The sequence below is a fragment of the Callorhinus ursinus genome, unplaced genomic scaffold (assembly GCF_003265705.2).
Source record: "Callorhinus ursinus isolate GAN/ISIS: 27379988/994484 unplaced genomic scaffold, GSC_fseal_2.0 scaffold26, whole genome shotgun sequence".
Taxonomy (NCBI): domain Eukaryota; kingdom Metazoa; phylum Chordata; class Mammalia; order Carnivora; family Otariidae; genus Callorhinus; species Callorhinus ursinus.
The window spans coordinates 6,185,878-6,210,467 of NW_027397088.1; the positions used below are offsets into that span (position 1 = coordinate 6,185,878).

Sequence of the window (24,590 nt, forward strand, 5' to 3'; positions counted from 1 at the left end):
GTCCCCAGAAAAGCTTTTTTTGTTTTCACTTAAAGACCTCCTTGATGAAGCAGTAAAAATTATTAATCCTACTAAATTTTAATCTTCGAACACTTCTCTTCTTAGAAATGTATATAAAAGTTTTTATTTTAGAACAGTTTTAGATTTACAGAAAAATTGGGAAGGTAAAGAATTTCCATGTATCCCATACCTTGTTTTCCCTCTTGTTAACGCTTTACATTAGTATGCTACATTTGGTACAATTAATGAACCAGTATCGATACATTGTTATAAACTAAAATCCCTACTTTATTCAGATTTCCTTATTTTTTACATAATATCCTCTTTCTGTTCCAGAATCCCATCCAGGGTATGACATTAAATGTAGTCATCTTTGTCTTGAGCTGGACAGTTTGTTAAACTTTCCTTGATTTTGATGACCTTGACAGTTTCAAGGAGTATCTGTGGGATACTTTTAGAATGTTTCTCAGTTGGGATTTGTGTGATGTTTTCCTCATGATTAGACTAGGATGATGTGGTTTTTTGGGAGAACAACCACAATGGTAGTGGCCATTTTCATCACATCATATCATGGGTTCATACTATCAGTGTAACTTATCACTGTCAATGTTGTCCTTAATCATCTGGCTGAGGTGGTGTTTGTCAGCCTTCTCCTTTGTAAAGCGACACCCCCATTCCCTTCTCTACTGTACTCTTTGTTTGTTTTAAACCAATAAATTTTTTTTAAGACTTTATTTATCCATTTGAGAGAGAGAAGGAGCATGAGAGAGAGAGAGAGAACACCAGGAGGGGGAGAGACAGAGGGAGAGGGAGAAGCAGGCTCCCGCTGCTCAGGGCGCCTGACGTGGGGCTCGATCCCAGGACCCTGGGATCATGACCTGAGCCAAAGGCAGACACTTAACCTACTGAGCCACCCCGGTGCCCTTTTAGTGTACTCTTTGAAACCAGCAAGATTTTTTATATATAAGCTTCTTCTAAAATTTATAGGAAAAGACACAGGTCCTAGAATAGTTAAAAATCATCCTGAAAAAGAATAAGGTCAGTGGGATCTCTCTACCTATTTTTAAAACCTATTTTTAAAACTTTACTATAGCTAGTAGAGTAAGGCATATGGTATTGGTGGAGGGATAGACACAGAATAGAGAATCTAGAAAAAAGCAATTTAATGGAAGAAGGAGGGGCGCCTGGGTGGCTCAGTCCTTAAGCATCTGCCTTCGGTTCAGGTCATGATCCCAGGGTCCTGGGATCGAGCCCCACATTGGGCTCTCTGCTCAGCGGGAAACCTGCTTCTCCCTTTCCCACTTGCCCTGCTTGTGTTCCCTCTCTCACTCTCTCTCTCTCTCTGTCAAAATAAATAGATAAAATCTTAAAAAAAAACAAAAACAAAAACTGAAGAAGGATAACCTTTTCACAAAAGGGTGCTGGAGCAATTGGACATCCACTGGCACAACAAACCGTGGCTTAATCCTCACACCTTATATAAAAATGAACTCAAAATGGGTCATGAACTTAACTGTAAAATGCAAAAGTATAATTCTTTTAGAAAAAACATGGGGTTCTAGGGCTTGACAAGTAATTCCAAGACTTGACACTCAAACCATGATTCATAAGAGAAAAAAAAATCAATGAATTGGATCTCATCAAAATTGGATTTTTACTTTGCTAAAGACCCTGTTAAGAGAATGAAAATATAAATTTCAAGGCTGGGAGAAAATATTTTCAAGCTACATGTTTGGTAAAGGACCAGCATTCAGCTTATACAGAACTTCAGAATTCAACAATCAAACAGAAACAAAAAAATAGTACAATTAGAAAATGGACATTTTACTTAAGAAGATTTACAGATGGCAAATAAGCATACAAAAAAGATGTTCATCATCATTACCCGTTAGGGAAATGCAAATTTAAACCACAATGCGATATCACTACATACCAATCAGAATGGCAAAAATAAAAAGGAATGTGACAACTCCAAATGGTTGGTGAGCTTGTAGAGAACCGGCATCACTCATACATTGTTGGTAGGAAGTAAAATGTACAACAACTCTGGAAAACAGTTTGGCAGTTTCTTGTAAAACTAAACCCACAACTCCCATGTGACCCAGCAATTACACCCTTGGGCATTTATCCCAGAGACATGAAAACATGTGTTTACATAAAAATCTGTACATGAATGTTCATAGCAGCATTTTTTCCCCTTTATAATAGCCAAAACACAGAAACAACCCAGATATCCTTCAAAGGGTGACTTGTTAAAATGTAGGACAGTCATACTATGGTATAAAGCAAAAACACTCTGTTTTTCACCTTCCTGTGTAGGGAAAAGCCCAGTTCTCCCCTATGGCGTATGTCCTCCTGTGTGTCTGTCTTTTTTACCTTTACGGAGAATGCTTCACTTCTGACGCTTTGGGTCACTGAATATTTGGAGATGCATCAATAAGCAATTCTCAGACATCAGCTAGGTGTCCCACAATTTAACCAATTCTATCACTCTCTACCTAGAGATAATGTCAGATCCCACAGGATAAGGGCTCAGTCTCATAAAACACACAAACACTTCGGATGCCCTTCGCAAGTGTCATCTGTGCTTCTGAGCACCTGCCTATAAGTTAGAGGTTCCTTCAACCCCTCCTCAAGTTTTTATTAATTTGCTGGAGAATAGAACTCACAAAACTCAGGGAAACATTTATGTTTACCAGTTTATTAAAGGATATGATAAAGGGTATAGATGAAGAGCTACATGAAGAGATACACAAGGTGTGGTCCGGTGGGGCTTCCTGAGTGCAGTTGCTTCTATCTCTGTGCAGTTGGGGTGCAATACCCTCCTAGTGTGGGTGTGTTCAACCTGGAAGTTCTCTGAACCTTGCATTATTAGGATTTTATGGAGGCTTCTTCGCATAGGCATGATCAATTATTAATTCCATTTCTAGGCCCTCTCCCCTCCTTGGGCGTTGGGGGTAGGGCTGAATATTCCAAGCTTCTACTCAGGGCTTGGTCTTTCTGATGACCAGCCTCCATCTAGGAGTTCACCTAGGGTTGCCTCATTAGAACAAAAGTTGCTCCTAGTGCTCTTACCATGTAGGAATGTACAAGGATTTTAGAAGCCCTGTGTCAGGAATGGGGCCAAAGACCAAATATTAGAACAAGAGATGCTCCTACTGTTCTTATCACTTAGGAATTTATGAGAGTTTTAGGAGCTCTTTGCCGGAAGCCAGGGGCAGAGACTATATATGACCATAGAATGAATTTCATTCTATGATCTCACACATGGGTACTAGTTAGCAATAAAATGGCACAAAGTCTTGATACAGCAACCTGGATGACTCTCTAGAGAATTAAGCTGAAAGAAAATATGCAGTCCTGGGGTGCCTGGGTGGCTCAGTTAAGTGTCTTCCTTCGACTCAGGTCATGATCCCAGGGTCCTGGGATCGAGCCCCGCATCGGGCTCCCTGCTCAGTGGGGAGCCTGCTTCTCCCTCTCCCTTTGCCTGCTGCTTTCCCTGCTGTGCTCATGCTCTCTCTTTTTCTCTCTCTTTCTCTGTCAAATAAATAAAATCTTAAAAAAAAAAAGAAAATATGCAATCCTAAGGGGTCCCATATTGTATGTATTCTTGAAATTCTAAAATTACGGGAGTGGAGCATAGACTTACTGGTTACCATGGGTGACGGATCTCGTTGGGGGAGAGATGAACATGGCTTGTCAAAGGGCAGCTTGAGGTTGGAATGTTCTGTGTTTTGAACATATCGGTGTCAGTATCCTGGTTGTGATCTTGGTGCTGTAGTTTTGCCAAATGTTATCATTGGGGGAAATTGGGCAAAGAGTCCTTGGGTTCTTTCTATAGTATTTATTATAACTGTTTGTAAATCTATAATTATCTCAAAATTAAAAGTTTAATTTTAAAAATCCCCTTGAAATCTAATTCCTCTAGAGAGCTGGGTTGTCTTTTAGCCCTTGTTATATTTGACAGTCATTTACTCATTTAGTAAGTTCCTACTTTTTACCAAATTCACTGCTAGTTTCTGAACATACAGAAAGTGAAGACAAGTTTGGATATAAATATTTGGGATTCAGATGTGTCTAGGTGGTGGGATACTACCCAGGGAGGATATTGTAGCTTCAGAGAGCTTCAGGGCCATACTTATTTCACTCTATTGTGTTAAATTCCAGACTGTGTTTGAGTAGAGGACCATCATTTATTCAGCTTTATATTCCCAGTACTTGCCTTTGTAGCTGGGATATATGATGCATTAATGCAAATATGCTGGATGCTTGATTGACTGCACGAATATGATGGGGTTCAGGATAAGCTTACCTCAAAATATGGCACCTTGGCATATTAAAAATCTTAAGCTGAAGGAATTTGAAAAAATGACACAAGTAAGAAGGTCACTCTGCTTCTCACCACCTTCTTTGAAAGCAGGAGGTAAATCTCCCATATGAAAGGTACCCTCCCTGTACTAGGAAGAAAGAATGCATTATTATCACCAGGGAGGGAATTTGGGGCCGAGAAATCTGTACAAACCTTGTTAAACTAACCCTTACCTTCTTAGTTACTTCATCATTTACTACCCCTCACCCTTCACAAATTGATTGTTTCTCTGTCTACAGGATATACAAGCTTCCTGCTCTGGTCCTGCTTTGGGCCTTGATTCTCCTGTGAAGGCTCCCATGTACATTGTGAACATTTAATAAAATTTGCATGTTTTTCTCCTATTAATCTTTGTTACTTTAATTTTCAAACCCTGCCATAGACCCTAAGAGGGTCGAGGAAAGCTTTTTCTTTCCCTACAAATGCTTTAGTTTTTATGAGGGCAATAAGCTTTATGACCAAAGAAAAGAATTGGATAGGGAGATGCAAATTTAATTTTTTTAGATTGTGGGAGTGTATCTTTTTACAGGTCGATGAACAGCTACTGATTGGTGGACTCAAAATTTAGCAAACTGAGGAAAGTCTACATCTCCAAAAAACACATTTCTGATATATTCCTTGTAATAGCTCATGGAGGATTTTCAGGAGTACCTTGACAGAATATTGACAGTGATTAACTGATCCTCTGCAATAAACTACATTTCTCCCCTTCCCCTATTACAGAAGCTCCGTGTGTAAAAGCAGGGCAGGGGAAATCAGATGGAGTTAATTTCTTGCTATGCTCTTATGATAGTTTTTCTATGATAAGAAACACACACATATAGGGCGCCTGGGTGGCTCAGTTGGTTGGGCGACTGCCTTCGGCTCAGGTCATGATCCTGGAGTCCCGGGATCGAGTCCCGCATTGGGCTCCCTGCTCGCAGGGAGTCTGCTTCTCCCTCTGACTCTCTTCCCTCTCGTGCTCTCTATCTCTCATTCTCTCTCTCTCAAATAAATAAATAAAATCTTTTAAAAAAAAAGAAACACATATAAAAAATAAAGATCGTGTTATACGTATAATTTTTTTAGCTGCTTTATTTTGTGATCATTGCCCAATGTCAAAAATATTTTTAATTACTGTTTTCTCTCACATCATTTGTACTGTTAAAAGATAATCAGATGCACATTAACCATTTTAAGCATTTATTTGAGCAACTATAGATTCGAATTGGGCAATGCCAAACCAAAAATGGTTAGGAGCACTTCATGGACAGGAGCTTGGGGAGAGACTTTTATAGAGAAAAGGTGGAAACAAAGTAAGGAAATTATTGATTGGCTATAGCTTACCACCTAGTTGGCTGTTTGTGATAGGTGGTTCTTAAGTTTTGATTTTGTAACCTTGAAGCATTTGTGGGCTTAGACTTTGGTTTGCTTTTGTAGGCCGCCATGGTGTTACAGCCACCTCGGTCTAATGGCCTCTTTTTAAAATTAATTTAGCAGTACCATACTTTATTTCACCAGCTCCTTAGAGTTGGACACTTAAGCTTTTTCCAAGTGGGAATACTCGGTTTCTTGTTTTGCCCTCTTCAGTCATTTAGAGGCAGTGCACTTTTGCCATCGCTATAAAAAGACAAGGACACTGTGTCTAACAGACTAAATCTCTGGCAGTAAATATTTGAAAACAGCTTTTGTTTTTTCCACATTAATGAGGTAGGTCATCTACTGCCATGATGTTTTTTTTTGACGGTAACTTTAATTTCTGGGAGGAAACCTTAAAAATAATGCTCCTCTTTTAGGAGATTAACATTGATTTTTCTCTTGATTTTATTAAGGTTTTTTATTTTAATTCCGTATAGTTACCATACAGTGTTATTTTAGTTTCAGGTGTACAATATAGTGATTTAACTGTTCTGTACATTACTCGGCTCATCACGGGGGTGTCCTTTTAGCCCCCTTTACCTATTTCACTCACCCTCCCCCACCTCCCCTCTGGGAACCATCACTTTGTTCTCTATAGTTAAGAGTCTGGCTCTTGGTTTGCTTCTCTGCCTCTCTCTCTCTCTCTCTTCTTTCTTTTGTTCTTCATTTGTTTTGTTTCTTAATTTCACGTATGAGTGAAATCATCTGGTATTTGTCTTTCTCTGACTTATTTTGCTTAGCATTGTACTCTAGCTCCATCCATGTTGTTGCAGATGGTAAGATTTCATTCTTTTTTATGGCTGCATAATATTCTAGTGTGTGTGTGTGTGTGTGTGTGTGTGTGTGTGTGTGTGTGTATGTGTCCATTTATCTATTGATGGACACTTGGGATGTTTCCATAATTTGGCTATTGTAAATAATGCTGCAATAAACATAGGGGTGCATGTATCCTTTTGAATTAGTGTTCTTGTTTTATTTGGGTAAATACCCCGTAGTTCAATTACTAGATTGTAAAGTTGTTTCTAAGTTTTTGAGGAACCTACCTACTGTTTTCCACAGTGGCTGCACCAGTTTGCATTCCCACCAGCAGTGCAAGAGGGTTCTTGTTTCTCCACATCCTTGCCAACACTTGTTGTTTCTTGTGTTTTTGATTTCAGCCATTCTGACAGGTGTAAGGCAATACCTCATTGTCATTTTGATTTGCAGTTCCCTGATGATGAGTGATGTTGAGCATCTTTTCATGTATCTGTTTGGCCATCTGGATGTCTTCTTTGGATAAATGTCTGTTTCTGTCTTCTGCCTTTTTTTAAATTGGATTTTTTTTTTTTTTTGTGGGATGTTGAGTCATATCAGTTCTTTATATATTCTGGGTACTAACCCTTTATCAGATATGTCATCTCCCATTCAATAGGTTGTCTTTTAGTTTTGCTGATTCTTTCCTTTGCTGTGCAGAAGCTTTTTATTTTGATGTAGTCCCAATAGTTTATTTTTGATTTTGTTTCCCTTGCCTCAGGAGACTTATCTAGGAAGATGTTGCTATGGCTGATGTCAAAGAAATTACTGCCTGTACTGTCTCCTAAGAATTTTTATGTTGTCAGGTCTCATGTTTAGGTCTTTAATCCATTTTGAGTTTACTTTTGTGTATGATGTAAGAAAATGGTCCAGTTTTATTCTTTTTCATGAAGCTCTCCAATTTTCCCAAAACCATTTATTGAAGAGACTCTTTTTCCCATTGCATATTCTTTCCTGCTTTGTTGAAGATTAATTGACCATAAAATTGTGAGTTTGTTTCTGGGTTTTCTGTCCTGTTCCATTGATCTGTTTGTCTATTTTTGTGCCAGTGCCATACTGTCTCGATTACTACAGCTTTGTAGTATAACTTCAAATCTGGAAGTGTGATTCTTCCAGCTTTGTTTTTCTTCTTCAAGATTGTTTTGGCTATTCTAAAATCTAAAATAATTTAAGTATGTAATGCCCACTCTGTTCAAGTATTTGCTTACTACTCTGTGGGTGGTTGTACTTTCTTTGTGTGAAGGAAAAACAGGTCAGATTATGGAAAGAGCACTAGGTGACAAGTAAAGGAGAATAGAAAGCCTGGTCTGTAGTTCACCTGGTGTCTGCAGGGGAGATGTCTCTGGGCCTCAGTTTTCACATCTGTTAAATGCCATACTTGGTCTGGCTCATCTTTAAGTTCCCTCTGACTTTAAGTTTTTAGGTTTCTTTCCAAATGTCAATACTTGCTTAACCAGCCACAGAGAGAACCATCCTTTCAAATGTTGGAAATGCTGTGGAAGAATGAATCCCAAGGTAAAATGGGAAACCAGGCTTCTGAGCTCCTCCTCTTTGCAACTTTGTACTTTGCGAAGTGAGTTCTTAGAACAATAGACACAGACATATATTCTATCCTAAGTGAAAAATATTTCCAAATCTTAGTATATTAACATCTCCATTATATCCAGAGATTAATTTTCTACCCATGTCATTCTTTTGGTGCATAGCCAAGGTCTGGGAATTAAAAGCCTATAGGAATAAAAAACTGGCCATTTCAATCTTCCTGCACTAAAACCAGGCACTTTATTCCTTAAGTCTGCACCCAATCTTATGGATACTTGCATTTGATTCTAATGAGCTTAATTATTTTGCTTCTCTGATAGCTTACAACAGAGTGAAAGCCTCAAACTCAGAGAGGTTGGCAGGGCTATTAGTACTATTAGAACAGTGGTAGAGGTTCTGCTGGCCAACTGAAATCAAAGAGGCAAAAAAATTTAAAACACTAAAAAAACTGCATGATTGCAAAGAATAGCAGTGGCTTTTCCTGAAGGATGAGGGTTGTCATTGAGAAAAGTTTAAATTTTATGTATAGCCTTTGTTAAAGAGTATAGTAACATTTCAGAGTATTTCTGTACCAGTGGTTCTCCAGATTTTGCTGACATAGAATCACCCACAAGCCTTGTTAAGGTGTAGACTGCTGGTCCTGCCCCAGAGTCTCTATTTCTTGGGTCAGGGGCAGGGCCTGAGAATCTATTACTCACAGTTTCTTTATTGATATTGATGTTGCTGGTCCTGGGCCCACACTTTGAGAGCCACTGTCTTATGCAAAAGCATTTTAGTTGTTTAAAATAATAAGTTTAAATTTCCTGGAAAAATTAACTTAAGTATAAAGCTCATTCCTTACTATATAATTATTTCTAAAATATCTTCATTTTGTATCCTACCTCCTGTGGCTCCCTCCTTGGAGAGCCTAAGGTATAGGATTTTTTTTTCTTCCCTCTGTGCTGTTCTCTCTTGTGAGAGTCTGTTGTCAGTTCCTCAAGGTAGAGAAACTCCAAATATTTGTGATTTTCCATATTTGATTTCATTTGTTTCTACTTTCATTCTTCCTTGTTATTAATTTTATTTGCTTGTCTTTTTACAACTGGAACCCAAAACTTACTTTTACTTTTTTCACATTAATATGTTTAATGCTATTTTATCTGAGCACAGGTCATAAAATTCTGTCTCTCTCTCTCACACACACACCAAAATTCAAGAGGTTATAACACTTTGGTACAAAAGTAAGTTTTTCTCCCTTCTTCTGTTTCCCAGCCACCCAGTTCTCTTTCTTGGAGGCATCTGCTCTTGTCAATATCTTAACATTCATGCAGTCCTTATTATTCATGGATTATTCATGGATTCTGTATTTGTGAATTTACCTAATTGCTACCATTTGTTTGTAACCTCAAAATCAACACTTGTGGGGCTTTCTCGGTCATTTGAGGACACGCACCGAGTATTAAAACTTTGAGGCATCCATGTTTCCTCCTGAGGTCCAACAAGGCAATGCTCTGCCTTCTTATTTCAGCCCTTGCTGTAAACACGTATCCTTTTTGCCATCTATTTAGTGCCATGTTTTTCACATTTTTGTGTTTGTTGTGGATGATTTTGCTGTTTAAAATGGTCCCCAAGAGTAGTGCTCAAGGTCTGTCTCATGCTTCCAAGCTCAAGAAGGCTGTGATGTGCCTAATGGAGAAAAACACCTGTGTTAGATAGGTTCATTCAGCCCTGAGTTATAGTGCTGTTGGTTGTGAGTTCAATGTTAGTGAATCAACAGTATATATTAAATAGAGTATCTTTTAACAGAAACACACACAAAACAAGATTGTATATTGATTAGTGGACAAAAATGTGAACAGAGGCTCACAGGAAACTAACTCTGTATTTCCCCTAGGAGCAGTGGTTCAGTATTCACTAATCTAGTGTTCTCAGAGATGTTATAGATCATAACTACTGTGAATAATGGGAATGGACTATGTATATATTATTTTCATTATTTCTATTTCATATGTATTTTGCAATTTCAATTAATTGCTTCCATGCACTAGCTAATCTTTACAAGTTATGAGGCATATAGAGAAATGCAGAACTATATTTTTTACAGGGCAGTGTTAGTGGAGAGGACAATATAATTTGGACTGATTGGGGCTGATTGGGGGCTGATGGAACCCTCATAAGGGGGCCTAAATTTCACTCTTCTGCCATCTTGTCACTATATTCAGAATATGATTTAGCATGCACATAACAGCCTGCTCTGAAGTTAGAAAGAATGTTGTTTGATTTCCGTCCTTTTAAATGGCTTGCTAAATGAACGTTAGTGCTGTACTTTGCTTTTAGCTAGTTTATCGTTACATGTGTTGTGGGGAGAGGGTGACACCATGGAAATGTCACTGTGAGTTAATGAATAGTGTCTTTTCTCAGCAGAACAGTGATAGAGAAATCTATAGCATGGATATTCCTAATGCGGTTCACTCCTTTTGACTTGGAAAAACATTCCTTTTTTTAAAGGACAGAAACATCATCCCTGTCCTCCAGTCACTTAAGATCTAGTAGATGGACTAGCAGTTCTTGGATGCGTTCAGTGAGTGTCTTATGTGCACATGGGGAAGAGAGGAGAAATGGCTCAGTTGGGTTTGGGGAAGTATGTAGGATAAGACATGGTTTCACAGAGATAACATCTCTGGAATTATGAAGCATGTCAATGGGAAGGTGTGTTTTAGTTTGAAAAGAAAATTGCCAAGGAACTCATCAGGACTGTCTGTTGGAAAAAGCAAGGAAGGCTGGTATTTCTCAGGAGATGGCTGATAATGGAAGTGGCAGGGGCCGACTAGGACCTGGAAGAGTCAGAAGGCCTGGGTTTCAGTTCTGATGCTGTTTAGCACTTTCAGTTTTCAGTTAGTACGCGTGACTTTGGACAAATCAGTTTTTTTTTTTTTTCTGTAGTGTTGTCCTGAGGATGAAATGAAAGAAATAATAAAAAGAAGAAAGAAAACCCATCAGAGAGGAGGTGATGTTATGTCACCATTTGCAGGTGGAGACATATTTCAAGGCTGATAGCATCTACTTAATAACTGTGGAACTGAGGGCCAGCAGAGCCTTCGTGTGCTAAAGTTTACTCCTTTCTCCACTATAGCAGACTCCAGGACTTTATTTAGAGAATCTTAGATAAAATCAGTTTATTTAGAATATTTAGGAGAAAATAATTTTTAACCTGGAGGCTGTTTCTTCTATGTAGCAGTAATATTTCTAATTGCTGAAAATAGTTTTTAATATGCAGTCTAGTGAGTTGATTTAAAACGGGTTTTAATTTTACTTGCCATAGCCATTCCACTTGCTAAATTATTTCTGGGTGAAAACTTTATTCTTTTTCATTAGCTGAGTACTTTTTAATTTTAAAACTGTTGTGTATGTGTATCTTAGTAAGATTATTATACAGTTATCTTAAATGAGGAAGTTAGTGGGTAATTATTCTGTCATTCTCCAAATATGGAATATGGAGAACCACAGTATATACCTCTCATTAAAAACAAAAATAAAAAATAACTAGTAGGTTGGTTCAAGTTGAGAGTAACTAGCAGTTTTGATGTTTCACTTGAGTTTGATGAGATGCTGGGGAGGATAAAGAATGAGTTTGGTACATGTGTTTAATACTGTGTTTGTGTTTTGTATTTTACATGCATTGAGAGGAACTTTTTCCCTGGCATATTGAGGAAAGGTTCATTCATACTAATGGATACTGGTTATGTGATCTTAATTTTAACTGATGATACTTTTCCTAAGTGAAAAATAGTACAAGAGTGGTTGGGAATCTCTCTGCAATTCCAAATATGGTGGTATCTTTAGACACTTATTAACCAATCTTCAAATCAATTTTGCAGCGTCTTTGGTCTGCAGTCATTCCCCCATGCATTTGTTTAATTACAGATTTTAACCTTTTGACTTAGGACAACGAAACTCATTTCTCTTGGAACCGAGTGCTGTATTTTTCCATTTGTTTTTGTGTCCATCACAAGATACTTTTCTCTTGAGTACCCCTCTATACTTGAATAATTAAGAAGCCTCCAGTGTGACAGAACATTTTCACATCTCTCATTCTTGAAAATATGGCATTTATTAGCAAAGAATGGTATTGATAGTCATTTCTCAACTGAATTTATAGTGTTGAAAAGACCTCTCTTCTGAATGGGAACATTGTATATTCAGATAATGACTGTTTTAAAACTGCTTTTCCTGCTCCTTCTCCCCCCCCACCCCCTGTCTTAATTGTAATAAAAAACATTATCTACACAAAAGGTGACTATTACAAAAGGAGACTGAAGTGTCAAGGGATTTCCTGGGCTCTCTGATCCGTGTGCCCTGGCACCATCTCTCATCAGACTTGCCCTCTATGTGCAACTGCCAAGTCTTCTTGCATAATTGTCTTGACAAATGGTATACTCGTTAATATTGCAGTTGGGCCTTAGCCAGTCTGTGGAAGCCATGTGCCCCAGGCAGACACGTCCAGTGCCAGTTTCTTGCTGGTGGCTTTAATCCATGCCTTACAATGCTGGATAAATAAATAGTCACTTAAGGTAAGAAGTACTTTCATTTATCCAGGCAAGATAAGAGCATTTTTGAAAGGTAAGGGGCCGCTGGTGTTTCTGGGCTGTAGACCCTCTTGTAGGTTGGCACGACAGCTTCCTGCCTTGGAGGCTTTCCTTTGGTTACTTACATGCTCCAGAATCCATCAGAAACACACATTTTGGTGAATCCTTAGAGAAAAGAGATTGTTCACTTTATTCTCTTCAGCGCTATTAAAGTGCCCAAGGTAGAAAAGCAATGTTGTTGTTATCAGTGCCTACAGTCATTTCCAGGAATTAGGCACACTGGATGCTGTGCAAAATAAATAATTGTGTCTAAATGGACAAAAGTCAAGGAAAGAGTATGGGATGCTCTCAGTACAACTGTGTGTTAAAGTGTTCTCCTAGGCATTTCATTTTATTGCAAATTAATGATTGCAAATACACAGTGTCCATTAGAGCCTGTATTGGCTGTTTTCCAGTGGGAGAGATGTACATGTCCACAGATAATTGCTACTAGGTTCCTTTGGCATGAGAACTGTGAATATTTCTATTTTAAACATCCAGGTTATTTATATTCACTTCAGCTCAGCCAGCAGGAGATATATTTTCCTGTTGCCCAGTTATTTCCAGAATTTATGGATACTGTATCTTCTGCTCTTCTGCACATCCAAGCTGGACTCTTGGTTTTCTTATTCTTTGTGTGTTGCACAGAATCCCTCCTGGAATAACCTTCCTAGTTATTCTGTAAGGTAGCTCTATGTAGGTAGTGTGGCCTTTTTTCTGATGACTGACTTCATTTAGGTGTGGTCTTTTTCATGATAGTCTTACTCTCAGGAGGAAAGAACTCTGGCTAGGGTGACCAGCATCTTGGTGTGTGCAGTTTAATTTGTAAGACCTTTGTCCTGTTTGACCAAGTTTCAACTGTGTTCTTGGCTTCTATGACAATTTTGAGAGAGAGAGGGGCCACACACACATAACTTTTATGAGAGCATATGGTTATAATTGTTCTATTTTATTATCAGTTGCCTTTGTTCACCTCTTCTTGGGCCTCATTTAATAAGGTAAACTTTATCACAAGTATGTATGCATAGGAAAAAACAGGATATATAGGGTTCGTTACTCTCTGTGGTTTTAGTCATCCACTGGGTGTCTTGGAACATATCTTCCATGAGTAAGGGGGGACTAGCATATATACATTTTACATAGGAATGATTATTTATATAAGACAGCAAGGGTAACCAGAGAAGTACTTTCTGAACTGTTTATTTCTACTTATAGCAGAAGTACAAGCTCACTAATGATAAACTGGATGGCAGAAAAATGAAATTTTGTTGTTTCTAGTTAACTCTTCACACAACCTAACTTTTCAGCTTATTGTGAAAAGTAATGTTTTTGACGTTACTTTTGCCTAGCCCAACAATGGGACATCTTTAATGGAGCCTGGTGACCAAAGAATTTTATGCCTTTGGTAACCTTAAAGGTAAAAACTGCTGGTTATTTTTCCAGCAAAAGATGGGTTTACTTGGACGTAAAAGAGAATTGCAATCCCAGCACAAACAAGCTGCGCCCGAACCGCGGGCAGGTCTGGGGAACAAATGAGAGGCAGTTATGAAGGAAAGTCCATTAGAATAAACAGAGTTCTAAATATGGTGGCTTCTCATTGGTTGAGCTGTTGCCTAGGGGATGAGGAAAGGGTCTCTTCCTTCAGCTTCCTTTTGAGTGCAAGGTCAAGTCTCTCATTGGGTCTGCAGTTGAAGAGTGGTAGGGCTCCCCTGCTGAAACCTCTCGACTTTGTTTAAGTGAGTTTCCCATTATTAAACACATTAAAAAAAGAAAATAGAACAAAACATGCATGCTTGCTGTAGTTAATAGATTCCTCAGATTCCATGGCTTTCAGCACAAGAACTGTACAGTACAAGAACTCAGCCTTAAAAATGCTATTTATGCAATTGCTGATGCTTGAAATGAGGTCGCTGCATCAACACTACAAATGCTTGGTCCTGACTTGGGACTACAGTGATGTTTGAAACTGAACTTGCAAAGACGACATTGAAGGAAACCATGGTGCTAATGCAGATTATGTCACACTTCTCTTCTTATGCCAGAAGCTGATCATCCAGAAGAGTAATAAGTTGAATAAATGCTGAATTTGATAATGTTGTACCTCTTATACATTCCTTGAGTGGTGAGGAAATTGCTGGAATTCAGGCCATAGTGCTGCTGATGGTGACATCAAGAACCAGATGTGCTAATGTGATTGATAATAAGAAATACATATTTGGTTTAGTCCATGTTCCCCACACATAGCTCCTAAAACCCTTGTAATTTCTAGTTGTAATTGTAACCCATAGGAGCATCTTTTTTGTTATAGTATTTAGTTTTGTTGCCAATGCCAGAAAAAGCTCCAGGGCCATAAGGTGAAGTGGGTATCTTTTGTTACTCATATAGCAAACCCTTTTCTAGCACAGCTGAGTTTATGTGAATAAAGTGATTTTCAGCAAGCCCCTAGGTGATCTGAGGATGGGGGCTTATTGCCCAGGGAACCAACTAGACCTTTGAGGAGGGGGAGAAGGGCTGGAAATGGAGCTCAGTCACCATGACAGTTGATTTAATCAACCAGGCCTATGGAATGAATCCTCCATAAAACCCCCGAAGGATGTGGTTGAGATAGCTTCAGGGTTGCTGATCATGTGGATGGTGGTGTACCCAGAGAGGGCATGGAAGCTCTACCCTCCTTCCTGCATACCTTGTCCTTAGCATTTCTTCCATCTGGCTGTTTCTGAGTTATATATTTTTATAGTAAGCCAGTGATATCGTAAGTAAACTGTTTTCCTGAGTTCCGCTCTAGCAAATTAATTAAATCTCTGATATATGGCTGGTCATCACCTGGACTAGTGATTGGCATTTAAAGTGGGGCAAGAGGGCAGTCTTGTGGCGCTGAGCTCTTAACCCATGCTACTCACTTCTGTCTCCTGGTAGAGAGCGTCAGAATTCAGTAAGTTATAGGACACCGAGCTGGTGTCTGTGGAGAATTGGAGAAGTGCTTGGTGGTGTTGGAGAACACACATCACAGCAGGTGAAAAACCCCATGAGCGCTGTGGTGAAAGCTGTGTCATGAGTTAATTCCTGGCCTTGGAGCAGTGAGTGGTAACAGCAAGCAAGGGGGAACTCAATTGAGGAGAGCCCGCTAGGACAGAAACCCATGTTAGACAGACAGGAGACTGGAACAAGCCTTTTTAACTTCCATGTGTCAGGGCTGGCGCATGGCTGGATTGAGGCTGGTGATTGCCCTGAGGGTAGTAATACTCCCATACTTTTCTGAGATCCTCTGACCGTCCCATACAATGACCTGAAGCATAGATACTAGGTTAGTTTGAACAAAGTTTTAGTGAAAATTTTCCTTAGAAATATTTTTTTTACTAAAATATAATGTAACACTCTAGCTTTAACATGTATTAAAGACTTCATTAATGCGTATAATGGAAAAGCATTTGTTTGGTATAGGATCTGGCATCAGTTTCCCAGAAAATCTGAATATCTTAGTAATTGGCATTGTGACTGTGACAGTTGATTTATACTTAGGGAGAGGAAATCGGAAAGGCAGAGAAGTTCTTACATGCCAAGCATTCCACCTGCATTGTTATAAAAAATAATTGCTTAGCTGGTCACTGAACACAATTAGTTAAACTGTCTATGGCCATGTTACATTTATCCTGGCGTTTCTTCTTGATATAAATGGGTTTAACACAGGCCTTTAAGATGGCTAGAGCTCAACTCAGCAGGTACTTTTAAAACAACTTCTTCTTATAATAATGATTCAACTCTTTCAAAATAAGAAAGTTTATTTTTCTTTAAAGATTTTTTAAAAAAGATTTTATTTATTTAAGAGAGAAAAAAACAAGCAGGGGGAGTTGCAGGCAGAAGGAGAAGGAAGGCTACCCACTGAGCAGGGGGCCTGATGTGGGGCTTGATCCCAGGGTCCTGGGATCATGACCTGAGCCGAAGGCAGACGCTTAACTGAGTGAGCCACCCAGGCGCCCCTCCAAATAAGAAAGTTTAATTTAAAATGTAATAGATGTCTGTTTAGAAAGTTTAGAAATATAAAAATACAAAATAGAAAATAAGGACCAGATATTATACTTATTAAATTTTGTTTAGTTCCTAAATATAGTATGCACATATTTATAGGTAGATAATATATTTGCATAGTTAAGATCATATCATACATTCAATTTTATATCCTATTTATCACTTTATAAGTATATGGTTATATCATTAAAACTCTTTGAAACCGTTGTACTTTATGAGTGCATAATATTTTATTGTATGGTTCTATAATTTACTCAGTCACTCCCTTGTTGGGGGGATGTTTATGTTGTTTCTAATTTTTTTGTAATGAAACTCCTTTGTGTTTAACTTCTGTCTTCATTTACATTATTTCATTGTGATAAATTCCTAGAAGGGTAATTACCCTGTCAGAGGGTATGAGCAGTTTTAAATCTCCTGGTAGTGCTGAACTCCTTTCTAGAAAGGTTGCACCAATAACACTCTCACTAGTAACACAGACAGCTGCCTTTTTAGAGACTTTTTTTGTATTCATACTACCCAGCAGGAATATAAGCACACTCTTTGCCTTGCCCTTTCATGAGTAAAAGTTAATAGAAGTTGGCCATTTCCCCACCATTATTTTAGTGGAGTAAAATGTACAAACTGTGTGTTGACTGAGCCACATTTCATATTTCTTGGTAGAAACTGTTTAAGTATTGCATCCGAAGGTTAATGGAGTGTGCCTGATCTTTTTCGTATGGTTATGACCATATGTCATGTTTGCTTATTACCATGGCCCTTTCTGGTAAGTAAATTGTGCTTTGTAGAAATTACCAGTCCAGCAGACTTAATGCACTGCTAGTTTCTCTTACATACAAGACCAAGGGAGATTGAAAGGAAAGACTGTTTAAACCATTATAAAATTCATTCATTTTAACAACAAACATTTACTTGATATTTTGCTAGTTCTAGTCACTTGAGCTAGATTTATGGTAGTAAAGAAAGCTTACAGCGTTCTCATGTGGCCTGTTGAACAACCAAAAGAATCCAAATATAATCTGTGACCATGTAACAGGATATCTTAGGTACCATTTTATTTTTATTTATTAATTTAACTTAATTTAATTTTTAAAGTAAAAATTATATATACTTAAGGTTATATAGTATAATGATTTGACACATACATATATATGAGATGATTTCTACAGTCAAACTAATTCACAATCATCTCCTCACATAGTTACCATTTTTTTTGTGTCTAATGAGAAGTGTCTGAAAGCTACTCTTTAGTGAATTTCCAATGTTCAGTACCGTATTATAAACTGTAGTTGTTGTCATGCCTTACATTAGATCTCTAGACTTATTCATCTTACAGACTGCAACTTTGTACCTTTTGACCAATATCTTTCCATTTCCCCCTCCTCTGCATTCCTGGGAACCACCTTTCTACTCTTTATGCTCCTGTGTACTTGATTCTTTTAGATTCCACATGATAGGTGAGATCTTAACTGGGCTTAAGAGTAGAACAAACATCTATCTGGGAATTAGGCTGCTGAGTTATCACCTCTGACTGATTGGCTGCACATTCTTGGGAATAAAGCTAATCTGTGACTTGGCTTCTTTATCCACAAAATATGACTGTTGGACTTAATGATTTCTGTGGTCCTTTCTAGTTTTCAAAATGTTTTTTCTGAAGATTGAATATTATCTCTTTTTATAAGCTGAAGTCCATATACTATTTTAGAAGCTTAGTTTGTATACTAAAAGACAATCTTGGGAATTAATTTTGATTGTTTTGGGTATGGAATTCTCATTTTTCTTATATGAGGGTCTAGATCTGCCCTGTCCAATATGGTATCTACTAGTTGTATGTGGCCAATTTAAATTCGTATTAAGTTAAATAAAATGAAAAATGAAATCCCTCAATTGCACTCTCCACATTTCCCATGCTCAGTAACCATATGTGGCTGGTGTCTACCATATTTGACAGTGTGGATATAGGATGTTGCTGTCATTGCAGAAAGTTCTGTTGGATGACATGGACCATTGTTTTTTGGTCAGAATAAGCTCTGTTTTAGTAAATAAGGATAATATTTGTATCAAAAAGGGCTGGGAAAAGTGATCCACTATCTGTTTAAGGTGTACTGCTTAGGGTCCGCTGGGGCTTCTTTTTCCCCTCCTTTAGTTCCAATGTCAGTTTTTCATGAAATCTTCTCTGTCCTAGTTGGAACATAGAACTAAGTACATTGATTTTGACACTTGAAGAAAATGAACTTTAGCCTCACTTCCCTAAGGATTTTACAGTGTTAAAGGTGTTAAAATGTCACTATATAATTTTGCTTTAAAAATAATTGTTTTTTTTTTTTTTTTTTGCTTGGGTCATGGTTCCGGGGTCCTGGGATCGAGCCCCACGTCGGGCTCCCTGCTCGGCGGGGAGTCTGCTTCTCCCTCTCCCACTCCCCCTGCTTGTTCTCTCTCTGTCAAATACATAAATAAAATCTTAAAAAAAAAAATAATTGTTTTTACAGAGTTTCAGTTTGGGATGATAAAAATGGTCCAGGGATAGATGGTGGTGATGTTGCACAATGTGAATGTACCAAATGCCACTGAACTGTGCACTTAAAAATGACAAACTTTATGTTATGTGTATGTTAACTGCACAAAAACCAATTTGCTCTGATTAGAAGGAAAATGAGCATCTGGGTAGTATCAAAATAAAGTTGTGAGTATATTGTATTTCTGCTTCAGGAGAAGCAGAATTCTAATTTAGACAGAATTTAATTCTGTCACATCTGTCCCAGGCTGGGTTTGCCAGGAAGGAAATTCTGAGATTAAGATTAGCAATGCAGGATACTTACTAATTATGTGATGTTGCTCTTGGCATCCACACCTGTGGGGGACCGGGAAGAAGCAGAATTAGGCAGAGGGGAAGTCGAATCCCAATGAAGATCTTAGCCACCTGTATGGGGGCCTGCCAGCCAGCTGTGTCCTGAAACATACCCCCCCACCGTAATGGATGCAGGCTGTCCCTGGAAGGATGTGTGATTTTGGGCAAGACTCTTTTTTTAGGTGAGGCTATCTCTAAAGTTTTTATTTATTTATTTAAGTAATCTCTCCACCCAACATGGGGCTTGAACTCATGACCCTGAGACCGTGAATCCCATGCTCTTCCAACTGAGCCAGCCAGGCGCCCCTAGGTGAGGGTATCTTTAAAAAAGTCTGAAACCTTTGGAGCATCTGAGTGGATGAGTCCTCCATTCTTGAGGGTAGATTTGGGTGGTGCAGCACAGTAACTCATGGTCATATCAACATCAAGCCAGAAGTCTGTTTTCTAAATAATCCACATTTCTGGACTATGTAAATAGAGGACCAGAAAGTAAGAGAAAAAGGGCTCTTCTGGTGTTAGGTAATTCCTACAACTACCAATAACCAAGAACATAAGAAAGAGCAGGCAGACTCCATTGAGATTTTTCATTTCTTTATCTGATTTGGGTTAAGTATTTGTAATTGTTTATTTTTTCTTACAAAGTTATATATAATAGCTATAAGTAAATGTTCTCTGGCATGACATAATAATTTTTTATGTCCTCTGATCTTTGATTAGTCAAAGTATCTTAAAATACTGTATATTTGCATAACTTGGGATGACCAAAGAAGGAAGGAAAATATGGTGGAGTGAATTAGCCCATACCGTACAGTGGGAGAAACTACCCCCTTATCTTCACACATACCATCATCAACAAACAATAGCAGTGAGCTCTTTTTATAGGGCTCTGAGGCACTCACTCTAAAGCTGGCAGAGTGATTTTGACTCCTTCTGACTTTTATGGGGAAATGTATCAAAAGAAAGTCAGCACGAACTTACCCAAATAGCCTTTTAAAAAGAGTCTTGGCCCATTGCAGACATCTCAAAATGTCTTTGTAAGTAATAAAGAAAAAAAAGTTCATTGCATTTTTTAGTAGTGTTGACTTCTCTAGCATATTATTTTTAAGTCATGATAGGGTAGGAGGTACATAGAATTCTTTATATATTTAATGCATGACATTTTTATATTCATTTTATACAACTAAAAATTTGTACACTGGCTAAAGAAACTCTTATTTACACCTTTGTTTTTGTGCCCTTTTTGCCTCCATCTTCTCTTTTTCAGTGGCTTAGAGTAAAGTGGAAAGATCATGGGATTTTAAAGTTAGAGATAAGGATTCGAGGCCCCTCTTTGCTACTTTTATCCATGGGAATAGAGTTATGTCATTTATGAACCAGTAGTTCTTTTTCTGTGAATTGTGACTAATAATTGTGTGTACCACCAAGGTGTTATTGGAATCGGTAATAAGATGCATGTGAAATTATTTTTATAAAATGTAAAGCACTCTTGTTATTATGTATACTTTTCAAAAGCTAATATTGACTTCTTGATAAGGAGCTGTACTATTGCTCATATAGGTGATTCTGACTTTAACATGATTGGCTGATCTAAAGGTAGGCCTAACATTCAGTTAAGAAGGCTCTGGGGGCCCAAGAAATTGGAGTGAAGTAGGTTAAAATTGAGGGTGTGCCAGGAAGATAGATTATCTGGTGCTAAGTAGTATTCAGATCAATATACTTACCTCCACTAGCCACCAGAACCCTTGGTTGGTGACTTTCTTGGATTCATACAGAATGTATATTAATTTTTACTTATTTTTTTAAATCGATAACCTTTGAGTCTATCTTGAAAAATCTTCTAGTGACTGCTCTCTTCTGTGAGGTTGTTCCTGGATAACAGGTCACCAATTAACATACTTTTTTTGGCTGACTCCTTACTTTCCAGTAACCAAATCAGTCAATCATCCTTTTTCCTCTAGAGTTTCCCTACACATTCTGAACTTACACTTTCTCTAAATCAGTTTCCTTTCCTTTTCAAATTTCTCATGTTTCTCTGAATTTTTATTTTCTGTAGTAACTCTTAAATGGATTCCTCTTAATTTCATGCATAGTGCCCTCCCCTGGCCCTACTATCTAATATTCATAACTTTCATCCGAAACTATAGCATTCCTCTTAGAAAAAAAAAACCACATTTACTTGGTGAATGTTGAGATCATACACAATATTATTCTTTATAAATCTAAAGCTTTCCTTGGGAGATTAGGACCATCTATTAAAAGTTCCCTCAGCTTCCCTTCCTTTAGTTTCAGAAGTTTTAAATATTTTTATTTATTCCCTCTTTGGTGTCCTCCTTCATTTTTACGTCTTCCGTTCATTTCTTAACCCATTATAATCTGATTTCTGTCCTCACTCAGCCATTGAAATTGCGTTGTTGATGGTCGTCTTGTCAAATAGTTCTTTACTTTGCCCCCTGCTTAAACCTCTTTGTTATGTTTTATCATGTTGAGCAATTTTTTCCCCATCCTTTCCTGTTTTTCCTCTTTCACTTCTTCCCTCCTCTTTCATCCAGTATCAGGTGAAGTGCTAGACTCTGGGTATATGAAGATTTACGTGAGAGAGAGAAGGGAGTGTATGTTCTACTCTCAAGAACCACACAGTCTAACAACAAACAAATAGTAATAGTACAGCATGCTAAGGATTGCACATACAGTGGCATTTAGGTTCAGAAAAGACCTTGGTTTCCATCTAGAAACTCTCTGCTCCTAGCTTTGTGATATTGTACCCTTTGGTTCTCTTCTGGCTTACTCTATATACCCTTCCCTTAAATAGGGTAACTTCCAAGAATTTGGTCTTTTGCCCATTTTTATTTTTGCTCTTACCTGCCCATGGATTGTCAGATACCTTTATAATATTAACTCTTACCTTTATACACCTAATTTCCAAGGCCTACATTTCTAGCATTAATCTCTCACTTCGTTTTCAAACCCATACCTCAGACTGATTCCTAGAAATTAAAACATGACTATCTTCAGGCATATTTAACTTTAACCTGTCCAAAGCTGTTTCTCTCTCCAACCACAAATGCACCTATGAAAATCATTTGAACAAACAAACAAAATTCATCCTGTGTTTCCTGTCTCACTGAATAACTTTACTGTTTTCTCTGTTACCTGGTCTCTAGAAGTCTCTGTGTCATTTTTAACTCTAGATTCAACTCATCTTATTTTTTACATATTGGGTATTGAGTTAAGTATATTATGAACAGGATCTAGTTTAATTCTTTTACTATGAGGTAGATATTGTTTTCTACATTTTTACACATGAAAAACTTGAGAATCAGAAAGGTCAACCTGTGTGTCCAAGAGTAATACACAGCGCCTGAGTGGCTGACTTAGGGTCACACCCATGTGGGTGTCTCTGCAAAGTGTGGTCTTTTGACCTTTGTATTGTATTGACTCCTCTCACAGTTGGTCTCACTGTGTCTTCTGTACCAATATTAGCACATTTAATATCCACATTTATACTTTTCTTTTAGTGGCTCTATAATCTACATGTTTTTGTGACTAAGAAGATATTCTTGTGTGGAAGAACTTTTCAGTGAATTAAGCTAAAACGGCTCAGCAAACTTGTTCTGTAAAGAATAAGATAAGTGTTTTAGGTCTTTGTGAGCTATATAGTCTCTGTGGCAACTATTTAGCTTTGCCTTCGGTAGAGAAGCTGCCACAGACAATATATAAATGAATGGGAATTGCTGCATTCCAACAAAACGTTATTTACAAAAACAGGACATGGGCAGGTTTGGCCTACCAGTTCTTGGTTACATAGTGTTTCATTTCTTCACTTGTGCATTTAAAATGCATTTATGTCTAATCTAAACTGCTCAGGTAAGAGAGAAGTTAAAAGAGTAATTAAAGAGGTATAATTTGAATTTAACAGTTGGGAGCTATTGATTGAGAAGCACTTAAGTTGGTCAGAGTTCTGAACTTTGTCCATGGGGAGGTTTATGAGTTTGCTCAAATGCATGATCTCTCTGAGTCTTAGTTTCTTTGTAAATGGTAGGAATAACGCTTACCTCACAGCGTTGTTGAAAGTGTGAGATGGAAGCCCACCATATCAATAGAGCTATGACTGCCATCAGCAGTGTCATTTTCCTTGGTCTCTTGTGTTTTCCACATGAACTGTTTCTTTTTTTTTTTATTAAAGATTTTATTTATTTGAGAGAGAGAGAGAAAGAGAGCACAAGTAGGGGGGAGTGGCAGAGGCAGAGGGAGAAGCAGACGTCCTCCTGAGCAGGGAGCCCGATGCGGGGCTCGATCCCAGGACTCCAGGATAACCTGAGCCAAAGGCAGACGCTGACTGAGCCACCCAGGTGCCCCGAACTGTTTCTTACAGAGAAATTTAAGAGACAAAAAGAATGGAATCTCCTCAGATGGAAGTGGGAAAGCTATCATAATCATTATTCTCTCTCTGTAATAGATGACAATAGAAAAAAAAACCCCAAATAATTGTTTTCGGTGGGGAGAAATGGTAGTGGGGAATATATGTCAGTGCTGAGCAGATAAAAAGTCTGGAAAGGAAGACAAGAAAATGAAACTTTTCTCAGTAAGCTGAGAGTGGGGTGAGGAGAACAAAGAAAGGGCATGAGGATGGGGCACATATGTGGGAACGGGACCTAGAAGAGGGTTTGGATGTGTGAAGGGCTGGGAACTGAGAGGGAAAACGTAGTCAGCAACCCATGAACAATTGCACCAATAGCCCCATCCCCAGAAGCATTCTGAACTTTGCATCACAGCATAGCCTTTGGAGGGAAGAGATGCTTTCTTGTGTCTTGCCAAGGGTGCTGAGCTGGGTAGCTCAGCTGGGTAGCTAACAACCTAACAGTGTGACTTCACGCTAAGATGTAGAAGGTGGCACATGCATATTTAAAATTCATATCTATTGCATTGACAAGCCACTGAACATTGTAGATGGGAAGACAGATTTCCGCTGAAGTTCAGCCAAAAACACTTTTTGAAACAACTGACAAAGTAGTGC

At 38.2% G+C, this 24,590-nt stretch overlaps 1 protein-coding gene across 9 annotated transcripts in view; it reads left to right on the forward strand.

Moving 5' to 3' along the window:
* The window catches only part of FARS2 (phenylalanyl-tRNA synthetase 2, mitochondrial), a 536,237-nt gene that overhangs the window by 112,295 nt on the left and 399,352 nt on the right, over positions 1 to 24,590 (forward strand). Inside the window, exon 1 of one of the 9 annotated variants that reach the window (XM_025891115.2) lies at positions 11,092 to 11,111. The exons of the other annotated variants lie outside the window; for them this stretch is intronic. Coding sequence (XP_025746900.2) covers positions 11,096 to 11,111 — 16 coding nt within the window. The 5' untranslated portion in view covers positions 11,092 to 11,095. Of the gene's footprint in view, positions 1 to 11,091; positions 11,112 to 24,590 lie in introns of those variants that run through there. 9 annotated transcript variants of the gene reach the window in all.